At 38.0% G+C, this 12,000-nt stretch overlaps 1 protein-coding gene across 1 annotated transcript in view; it reads right to left on the reverse strand.

Annotated features, from left to right (window-relative positions):
- The window catches only part of LOC310965404 (plasma membrane calcium-transporting ATPase 1-like), a 106,350-nt gene that overhangs the window by 48,052 nt on the left and 46,298 nt on the right, over positions 1-12,000 (reverse strand). The window contains exon 3 of the mRNA XM_083938975.1: positions 558-755. Within this exon, the coding sequence (XP_083795101.1) occupies positions 558-755 (198 nt within the window). The remainder of the gene's footprint in view (positions 1-557; positions 756-12,000) is intronic.

The following is a 12,000-nucleotide window of genomic DNA, read 5'->3' on the forward strand; positions in this document are numbered from 1 at the left end:
TTTTCAACACAAACACTTCAATGTGAAGTGTTTCTTTCTCTACTTTATTTTCAATAAACAATCCTAGGCTGATTATTACCATTTGTAGAATAAATATTTGGTTTTTATAAAAATACTGAGGTCAAATTATAATGCTGACAGGTGTATAGACAAATAAATAAAATTAATAAAAAGAAAGAAATATATGAATGAAGAGAAAAACAATAAATTAAATAAAAATTACAAACCAACAAATAACTAAAATAAATAAATAGATCAAAGTAAAACAAAATTAAAGTTAATATTGGAATAAATTATTAATAAGAAATTCTTAATTATATTAATTAATTAATATAATATAGTATTATTTTAGGTTCTTAGATGTGTTTCCAGGAATTTAATTATGTGATCAAAGTCAAATATAAAGAGTCTAAAAAACACTGGATCAGCTTTAAACTAATACATCATAATATATGTTTAAGTATAATGTAAACTCCCCCCAATTTAATTGAACCTCCAACTGTACACACACAAAAATAAATAATAACCTAGTGAGGATATGACTTCAATGTACTGACCTTCACTGTCGCCCCCTGCTGGATGGTAGAAGGACAGGCAGAGCGAGATGATGGCAGCGATTTCCAGAATAATAAGCGTGACATCCTGCAGAGCCTCCCACACCAGCTGCAGGAATGTCTTGGCCTTCTTGGGAGGAATGAAGTTCCTGCCGAACGCCGTGTGACGTTTCTCCAAATCAACGGGGTTACCAGACAGACCTGCAGACACGAACACAAGACATTCATAATCACATCAATACAGAAGTTTTCTTTGAAAAAGGACAAATAACTAGAAGTAGAGTCTAGATGAGAAAAGAATCCTCCAAGTCCCTCTGAGTAAAATAAATAATTCTGCGCTGTGGACACCACCCTGATTTGGCAAGAAGCTTTCTTTGGGGCGTTGAAGTAAAATTCACACACAAGACAAAACATGCCATAAATTAGTTTCAGATGTGTGGATATAAAGGAAAAAAAGTATGTACATATATTTAGATCACATAATAATTACTCAAAAAATACAATAAATGTTGGGTTTGTAGTCAATTTCCTCTGAACTTTTTTGATTTGTTATCACTATTATTTAAATTGTGGTTCAGAAAGGTTTTTCACAATTTCACAGTTGCATACTGTCTCTACCTTAACCTCTATGGGATGTGCAGTTCCCTGCATACTATAGCTGAGCACCGACACCCAGCGATTTTACAGATTTCTATAAACAGTAGTTTTGCAACATGACCTACTTTTGTTGCCATGAAAGACTGCACATTTCCATATACAGTATATATTTGGGTGCATCGACAACACAGATTTGTTCCACCCACAGTATTTTTGTATTTATTATTTCCTTCTTTTCTGTCTGGAGATTAAGTAAAAAAAAAAAAACAGACTTAAAAAGGTCAAATTATGCGTTTAAGTGCAGTCACACAGCTGGGAAGTTATCTACATATCACCTGCTTGCAAATTAAGTTTCCCATCTGGGATGATAAAGTGACTGAAATGAACTAATTTACATAATCCGAGTAGTTTTCCAGGTCTCACTGATCCCTGTATATTATATCCCTCCAAATGACCAATATATTTATCTCTACTAGTTGTGGAAAAACCAACTGAAGACAACGAAGAAGAGCCAAATCCTGCAGTTCATCGAAAGGCCACTTGAGGCTCCAAAGGGGAGTCAATCCCCAAAGACCACAATGTTTAAACTGTACGGGGAGGTCCTTTTTTATATAACTCCTACATTTAAATTATATATTAAGGCTTAAAGTTATGCATTATTAAGGGAATGGCTGCTTTGAGTGACAGGCCAGTGTCGTCACAGGAGATTGTCGGCTCCATCCACGCTCCATCACTTTGGATTATGCAGAAGTGATGTGGCGTCAGACACTGCTAAGATGAGAAAGGCCAGAGCCACCCACATTGAGCCTCACAACAGCTCTTCAGAAACATCATGAAGACTCCAAGTGTCCATGTTTTATGCAGACTATGGATGTGATCCGTTAAGCCAAAGTAAGAAGATTTTTCTTTTGTTTTGATCTTTTTTTAGAGGCTTGAAAATGACTGAAAATTAAATAAATATGAGAAAAGAGTCTCAAAAATCAATATAACTTTATATACCTTAAGTATGTTTTGTGTGGGTTTCTCTATCTTTATCCTGGGGAACCACTGTAGGTGTTGTTTGTGGTAGCGATACGTCCATGGCAGCCTGGACTGACCCAAACCCTCCCTGCTGCACACACAATCTGCTGTTCCACCAGAGCCAAAACGCTTCACACACACACCACCTGAGCAGTTCGACCCCGTCGCTCATTCGGAAATAAGGTAAATTCATAAAATTATATCCACTATCAAATAACTGTAATACCTTCATTAACAAACTCACAGGATTTCTTCAACTAACTGATTAGTCCAGTCTGATATTTCTCTTGCTGTCCCACTGCAGAAAGCTCTTTTACAATCCTCTGCTCTCTGAAGACAAAACAATGTCTGTGAGGTATTGATTCCAGAGCTGCGACTGTCATTTTCCAGCAGTGACCTATATATAACTGCTCATTCATTCTCTATATAAAGATACTAAAACAATGAGATGTCTCTCAGTTGATCCAGATGTTTACAACAAGGAGGGCTTCATCTTCAGAGCTTCTTTACTTTCTATTTTTTTTAAATACATTTTATAAGAAATTGTGAAAATCAGATATTGAAAACCCCATTGGCAGTTAATTATCAATTAATGAATAATCAGCAACCCATGTTTATCTCCACTCTCTATTAAAAAGGAGGATTTTCAGAGCTGAGCTTCTCACCACAGGATCTCGTTAACTTTAAACAAGGTGTTTATTTGCTGTGGCTTCTCGTCTGGGTGCACAGAGAAGTAGTCTGAAGGAGAACTAGTTTAACTGATGTGCTTCTCTTCAGTAAAACCCGAAAATCTGTGACTTCCTCTGTACGACTGTTTGGGCAGTTACATGGCTGCTGTGGATTCTTGGTGGAATTGGGAGATGTGCAGTGGAACGTGATCTGACTGTAAACAGACAGCACTGCCAGGATCTCTCTGTAGGTCAGCATGAACATGTCTCTGCCTTCATGTGTTTTAATAATGGCTTATTATTCCTTCTCTGATGGTTCTCTCCAGACAGACTAAATAAAGAGTCCCCCTGCTCCTTCTCCTCTTCTTCCTTAATAATCAGTTTTTTCTTTGCACACAGTAATCAGGTAAAACTAGATACTAGTTTCTGCCATTTTGAGTATCACGCGATGATGGCGCACACAGAGGTACCAGTTTCCTAATTAGATGGCTTCAATGGAAGAATAATTTAACTTAAAGCCAAAGGTGAGATAAGAGGGGTTGAAGTGACCTCAGGTGAGGTGAGATGACATGAAATAAGATGTGAGATGAGGTGATAAAAAAATAAGAGGAAACCAGATGAGATGAAGTGAGATAACGTAAGAACGGATTACATTTCCACCAACATAAGCGCATATATGCAGGTTGTTTAAAAGCCTGTGAATGTTCTCATTTGTCCAGGTCCCCAAAGCAATTTCAGTTTCAGTCAAAAGCAACAGATGCTTACATGAACTGATGAAGCCTCTTGGATGAGAGGTGAAATGTCTTCCTAAACAAATAACAAGGTCCAGTTGCTTTTGACTGAAATTGCTTTGGGGAATTTTTTAAAAGTGGGAAAACCTGCTAAAAATAGGCGATAAACTCCTTTCCCCATAGCCAGTAGACAAGTACGTCTTTCTGTATTTTTGGTCACATTCAAACGTCATGAACACGCTGGAAAAAGGGTTAGTAAAGACTAAAAAGGCCAGTGACAATGCTACAGTGGTTACTTATTTTCTGTACTTATTTCAAACTCATTGCAAAGTAATTTGAAACAATGTCCAAGAGCTGCTAGGGTGGAGATGGATGGAATTTGCTGCTGAGATGACAAAAAGGTGTAGAATCTACCAACCGAGGAGACGCGTGTTGTAGCATCGCGCCGGAAAAGGTATCTTGTTGTGTCAACCAGCTTCCAGAAGGCACGAAGAAACAATTTCTAGCTTTAAAGTGCTTTGGTTAATGTGTCAGGACTCTTCTCATGCTACTGCAGAGGTTTGGTGTTATTTGGAGCAGTGTTAGTGGTTAAAAAATACGTTTTTAATGCGTTCAACTTGCCGCCCCGAGCTAATCATTGTTTGCCACGACAGGCTGTTAGAGACTCTCCGTAAAATCTACGTTAATAGTTCATGCATGAAAAAAATTTGTCTCAATGGCTTATTTGATGACCCAATTTGCCTAAAAAGACCCTGGGATGATTTTACACCGGAATTTCACTTTAAGTCTAGACTTAAGACCAAATTTTTTTTCTGATGCATTCTGCTAACTCACTATGGTAGACTTAGTATTTATTTTCAGTTGATTTCTTTATCAGTCATTTCTATTCCATGCTTTAATCTCTTACTGGTTGTATGCCTTAATGTTCCCATACTTTTAATTTTACTTTCATTTATTGCTCTATGTTTATGTACTGACCCTTGCATTTATTTTTAATTTTTTGTGGAGCATATTGTATTGCCACCGTGTATGAAATGTGCTACATTAATTAATTTGCCTTGCCTTGTCAAGTTTCCATCACTGACGATACATGCCCGAGACTTCTGCAGAGTCAGCTGTCTCGGGAATGAGCGCAGATTGTAACCGGGGGGCTTAAACGTACACAAATCCAACTGATCTTTTAAAATTCTAATTCAAAATTGGTTTCAATTAATCAATATTGATTGAACAGATTGATTTTGTTACTTTTAAGGGATGGCAGTGGGAAAAGGGCTTTAGATTATTTGAGACAAGATTAGATTAGGGGAGATAAAACTGTATGAATCCCTGAGATGAAATTAAGTGATGTGAGATGAGGATAATTAAATGAGATGAGGCGATCTTTGGTGGGGAGAGAGATAAACTGATCCAAGAGATAAAGAGTAAATAAAAAGCTTTTAAAATTAAACTCACAGATGTGTACGTGAATAAACTGTATTTCTATCTGGGCGACAGTACAGATTTCCCAGCATCTCTAGCTGAGTACCTCTGAGGTTTAGAGCAGAAACAGGAGGAGCTGGTACACAAACAGAGATTTAAAGAATACGTCGGTTGTCAAAGTCATCATCAGCTACGTTTTATCACGCTGTGGTTTTGTTCGTAGTTTGGTTTGATCAGTTTGAAGCCAGTTATTGATGCTGGAAGCCCGCTCACACTAAAAGAAAGAAAAACCAAACCACAGAGCACCTTTACAGGCCATTTGAGCGTCACAAGTCTTGTTTTTTCTGGTTTAATGTTGAGATTGTAAAGCAAGCTTCAACTGGCATTGGCTTGTGGAGTTGGTGAACGTCCCTGTGGAGATGCAGATGAAAGCTCTGAGATGATGTTCCAGTAACGACAGAACAGTCGGCTGTCACATATGTCTATGAATTTCAGCTTCCTTCCAATTCACAGCTTTATCAGCCAACATGCAGCTTCATCTTTTACCACACGCAGCCTTCACTTCTACTCATTGTCCCCCTGACAGATGAGATGACAGCAGCAGGGATTAATGTCCAGTCTCATGTGTGAATCTTTGCTGTCCACTACAAAGACAGGAGGACAGTCTTCTCCTCATCTCTCCTCCATATCCTCAGGACTCATACCTGTTCATCCACCTGTTTTGTCTTTGCCTCCATCTTTTCTATCGTCATCCTGCAGTGCTTCGTTCTCTCACTGCTGTGCCACAGCTGGACAAACAAACCAATTACACTAATGTCAGGCTTCAACTTCAGCTGTATGCAACTCATTTCAAGTAGCAAAACCAAAAGTGTCAACTGGTAAGGTGTGTTCAGACTAGAGGCTGTTGTGGGTCCACCCAGACCCTAGACCTGACACAGGGAAACACAGGTTCGTGTTCATTATTGTAAATGGATAGAATAACTGCATTACTGTGAAATGCAAAAATGCATTTACAAACAGTATCTGGAGTTTTAATTTAATATTGGTATCGAACCAATTAAATACTTTTTTACTTACTAAATTAACGTTTTTCTTCAATGAACAAACGAAGGTTTTCAGATGTGCTGTCTAAATTAAACACAGTCTAAATTAGGATTTAGGAAATTTGACTAGATTAATCAAAGAATAATTAAATAACACGAAGAATCTAACTTGTGATGTAAATGTTTAATACCGGACCGCTGTTTAAAAACAATTTTTTCATTTTTTGTCAAATAAAAGAAATAGATCTGAAGGCTGAGCTGCCTTTTTATAAATCGTGTTTGACATGTGACCATGTCCACAGTTGCCGTGGTAACGCCAACAGAAGCCTCTCAGCTGGTCCACCCCCTTCATGATCTGATAAACAGATAAACAGATTTATTATATTTCTGTCTGCATACGCAACTGTCCATGATCCAAACCAACAGAATTATTGTAGAAACTTTTCCTCTAAAGAAACTGTTAATATCACGTCATCTACTCTGATGTTTCCTTTGGTCCTTCTGGATTCAAAAGCCCCTTCACTCTGCTTAAAAGTGCATGAACATTTGTGGCGTAATGGCATGCAATTGGATCTGGTGACACACAGGTCACGCACATGTACACATACACATACATGCACACAAACACACACACACAAACACACACACACACGCACGCACGCATGCATGCACGCACGCACATCTTTGAGCCCATGAACTAAACATCAAATTTTCAAAACAATATTTTCCTGTGATCTTTAAGAAACCTTGACGATTATTTAACGAAACTTACAGCTGTACTCAAGATATTTTCAGATTCTTTTAGCCATCTAAATGTAAAAAAATAAATCTGTTCTTTGCACTTAGGCTGCAACTAACACTTATTTTCACTGGCGATTAACCTGTCGATTACTTTATGATTAATTGATTAGTTGTTTGGTCTTTAAAATGTGAAACGTTGATCAGTGTTTCCAAAAGCCCGAGATGACGTCCTCAATGTCTCGTTTTGTCCACAAATAAAATATATTCTGTTTACTTTTATATAGGAGGAAAGAAACCAGAAAATATTCACATTTAAGAAGCTGGAATAAAACGACAACTAATCGATTAACCTTTGCAGCTCTGCACGGTAAAAAAAGAAAAGTTGTATTTTTCTTCATTTGTGTTTTACAGTTGTTTTAAAATATGAAATATTCTATAGGAGCATCAACATATACTAAGATTCAGCACATAACTGATGATTACATTATAGTTTTGGTTCATGTTAAATTGAGCAGGAGGTACGTCATCTCCAGCAACCATCTTTGTTTGGACTTTGGGAAACTGGTTAAAACAATTTTTAATGTGCAGCTAAACTAGCAAATATGTATTCATCAAGATGTTTAGAGTTTTTGAGGATACTGTAAATGCCTTCAGGATATTAATAAGTGTTGTTCTGGTTGGAGCATCTGTTTCAGCTCTGAGACTTGAACGCTCACTTGGTCCATGAGAGGCCCAAACTGGGGCGGACACACACCAGCAGCAGGATGTTTCAGATTATGAATTCATACTGTGAGATTTGGAGTACAGCTGTCGTCCTCAGGATGAGTCCTGAAGTCCATCAAAGATCTTGGTACATTTTAAAAGAAAATCAGCAAACTCCATTTCCTCTGGATTATCAAAAAGAAACTAAATCTGTCTCTGCAGCAGGATTATTACAGTGAGTTCTCACTGTTTGTCGCTTCCTCTACAGAATTAACTGTGCAGAAATGGATTAAATGTACCCATTCAATATATACAATGTTTCCAACTAATTGTAGATATCACCTTAACTGCACACATATAACTGCTCTAAAATAAACACACTGACTGCAATCTCCCTTAAATGTTAATTCAACCTTCAAGCTGCCCTTGAAAGCATCAGCCCAGCTCCACCTGCTGCTATCTGCAATATCCCAGATTAAATTAAGAATAATAAAAAGAAGTATGATTGTTTTCTTTTTCCTCAAAATCTACAGGCTATGTTCCATCCTAAGTATCTGCAGACCTGTCTTTAACAGAGACATTCACATCTATTGCTGCAGAGTGATGCAACAACTGGGCTCCGTAACTACTCGAGCAAATAAAACCATTTACACAACAGAATATACAGTATTTAAAACCCTCAAGGACGAGCGGGTATGGATGAATGGATTTTTTCCTTTTTCTCTGCTATTTTCACGTTTTTTTTTTGGAAAGCCTTGAGAGAAATTCAGAGGGTGCGACTGACTGCAGATAACAGTTTATTTCGGTTTACTATAAGAGATGAGATGGAGTGAGAAAGAAAAGAAAGTTGTGAAGATCGTTGCATGAGACACGAAGAGCGTTGCGTGTCTTAGTGTCTTTCTTCCTCTTGCCGATCGCTAAGAGGAGCTTTCTACTTGAACTGGCAGAGACATGGATGACCTAAGGCTGTGTGTGCGTGTGTGTGTGTGTGTGTGTGTGTGTGTGTGTGTGTGTGTGTGTGTGTGTGTGTGTGTGTGTGTGTGTGTGTGTGTGTGTGTGTCTGCTCACACACTTGTTAGTTACAGTGAATGAGACTTGGGTCACGCAGCTCATGCTGAATCAGATTGGTTGCTGACTTCTCACACCACAGAGCTCAAAAAGATCTAACATGCCAGCAGGCCGAGAAACCTCTGAACCCACTTACACTACTACTTCTACTCTGTGTGTGTGTGTGAGTGTGTGTGTGTGTGTGTGTGTGTGTGTGTTTGGTGAACTGGTTTACAGCTCAGATTTACTGTTAACCCGACAGGCTCAGTGTATATCTTGGTCTGACAATGTCAGATTTTTCTCGTGGTCTCTGTAGTTACAGTTAGTGCTGAAACAAGTTAATTAATCCATTAATTGACCTAAAACACTCTAAATTGACCCTCTCCTTTTTATAATGCAGGACAAACACAGCAGGAGTGTGCAGGAGCTGCTGATGAGCAACCAGTGTGGATATAATGAAGGAAAAAGATTGATTTTGGCTTAGCTCTAACTGCTCTTCAGACTTTAGACAGACATCTAAATTCATCCAAACAACAGGGCTGATGGTGCACAATTAGCCAGGGGGGAAGGGTGGTTTAAAAAAGTCTAAAATGTCTAGACTTATTAAGCAGCAAATTTACTGTAATTTACTGTCTAACACTAAAGACCAGTCTATATATATATATATATATCTTTGTGAAACCGGCCCCTAGAGCTAATGTTAGAAAGCTTCCACTTTCTCACAAATGTTGAGAAAAAAATGGATCAGATGTCTGAGGCCCGAATGAAAAAAACATCTTAATATTTAGATTTTTAACTATACTTTTTACATAATTTAAGCAATTGAAATGTAAGAAACATATCGTGAAGATTTTTTCGACTTAGACTTAGACTTAAAATGCACATACACTTCTAAAACCTTGGTATAATATAGTTAAGATTCTCATGAATGAAAAACAAAATTCCCATGAAAAAACAGAAACAATATATCTTAATAGATTTGGACATGTGTGTGTGTGGCATCGCCAGAAAGCCCAGGATGTCCCTTACACTGCACACAGGGACTCAGATAGACTGCATGCATGATGTTTGAAATAGACCTCAGTGTCACATCCCCCACAGAGGACAAGCAGAATAAAAAGGTTAGATCACGAACCAACACGATGTGGGCTTGTTGTTGAGCTGAATGTCCCGTATTAATGTTTAGAGGATATACAGTCTGATGTTCTTCAGTCTGTACAAGAGGCGCAGGCTCCAAACATGTTGACAGTGCAACAAACAACAAAGCTGACTCAAATGTCAGTCAGCAGTTGCCATGGGAACAACCCAGCGAGAGGCCTGAACCTCAGATGTTTGCTTTTTTTTCCCAAAAATGTGCAAAAACAGGTTTATTCTCTTCCGCATTATGGCTCATATTTACACAAACAGTGAAGAAAATTCAAATTCCAGCTGAATTTTTATTTGACTCATGGTTTTTGTTCATGTTTGTACTTCTACTTAACAGAAGTTGGATGTTAAAACAATTTAAATACATTTGAATCTATTTTGTCAGCAGAAGGTGATGTTCAGGTAGTTTATTGGTTATTGTGATTAAGCACCAGCCTCACATCAATTTTTAATATATTTCACGTTTACTGTCCTTCTAAACACACATGTATATATATAGTTTGATTTTTTTTCAGTTAGCTGAACGACAACCTTTTCATGAACCTCCTGGAATATAATAAGAATCAATGGACTGAACTATTAAAAAAGACTTTTTTTCCAACGAGAAAATCCTAGAGAATTTAACCAATAAGCAGAATTGATGATGTCTTTGGTATCAATAAAATGTTATCAATTCCCAATAATCATAATCAAATAGTTTTATAATTCTTACAATGGCACTAAAACATACTGGGATCACTAAATCTTACAGTTTGACAGGTCTTTTTTTAGTGAAATGCAAACATCTTAAACATCCATCTATCTTCAACCTATCGGGTTCACGGGGGGCTCGAGCTGATCCCAGCTGGACAGGACGCCAGTCTATCACATAGGCACATAGAGACAAACAGAGACAGACAACCATTCACACCTACGGGCAATTTAGAGTCATCAATTAACCTAACATGTGCACGTCTTTGGACTGTGGGAGGAAGCCGGAGAACCCGGAGAAAACCCACGCAGACACTGGGAGAACATGCAAACTCCACACCGATTCAAACCGGGAACCCTCTTGCTGTGAGGCGACAGTGCTAACACCATCATGCCGCCAACATCTTAAATATGGTAATCATAAATCATAAGGCACCACTATGTCATTTGTGGCGATTTCAATTCTATATGCACTTTCACCGTCTGTTTATTTTAATACACTGCATCAACTGAAAATGGGTTTTCTGTGAAATAAAATTAATTCTACTTGATTTGAACTGTCACCTATGAGCTGTAGACAAATTAATGATACGGTTTGTACACTGCCGTAAATTCACCCATCAGGTCACTTGTGAGAATATTCACTGCAGCTTTAATCTACAGAGAGAAACTCAAACACCACAAATCTCTGCAACGGTTTGTAATTTAAATCTGTATACATCTGACAGTCAGTGGCTGCTTTATTCCATTTTTATCTGCTTTCAGTCCTGGATGTTTTGTTTAAAGACACAAACTTCTTAACATGAAGAAGTAAAAAAAGAACAAAAAAGTGATAAAACTGACATAATAAATAATCTCCTGTCTTCTTCTCACCTGAGCAGTGACAGAACGTCCTGCTGTTCATTAGCATTTTTCCTAAAATAGTCGTTTTATTTTTAGGACTGGATGTATCTCTTTGTTAAGCTCTTTGCAACCTGGTTCCTGCTTAAATAAAGTTTATGCGTTTCGGCTGTGTGTCTCCTGCTCAGGGGCTGCGTGTCGTCTCAACGTAAAATACACAGATTCTGTAAAAAGATGAAGACAATCAATGACCTCCAAGAGGCAGCAGTCAGATTAATCAATACACATTAACAAGTGGGACCCTATGTGTGTGTGTGTGTGTGTCCGATCAGCGTCCAATCAGCAGGTGATTTTGCAGACTGAAAGTAAAAGCGGCAGAAGAAGAAACTCTCAGTATCCCAGCCAGAACAGTGAGCTGACACAGAAGTTAAATATAAGTGTGAAGTCCCCAACATAATGCTTCTGTTACTGTGCTATTAAGGATATTTATCAGACAGTAGAACAAGTTATCTGTTGTGTTAGAGGATGTGAGAAAACATGACGCAGGACGGACGACTGTGTTTACATGAACACAAGAAACCAGATCAATGTGGGAAATCTGGTTAAGATGATAAACTGATAACTTCTGTGTGAAACTCTGTTGACTCTTTATAATGTCAGTGTTTTTACATGCACAGCAGTAACCCGATAATGGTCTTTCCCCAGTTAAGGGAACAATCAGATTATAAGTTCCCCTCGTATAACTTGCCATGGCGAAGTCCTCCCTTGGTTTAAAGGTAACGCTCTATTGTTGTTTTTTTCA

This window comes from Echiichthys vipera, assembly GCF_963691815.1.
Source record: "Echiichthys vipera genome assembly, chromosome: X".
Taxonomy (NCBI): domain Eukaryota; kingdom Metazoa; phylum Chordata; class Actinopteri; order Perciformes; family Trachinidae; genus Echiichthys; species Echiichthys vipera.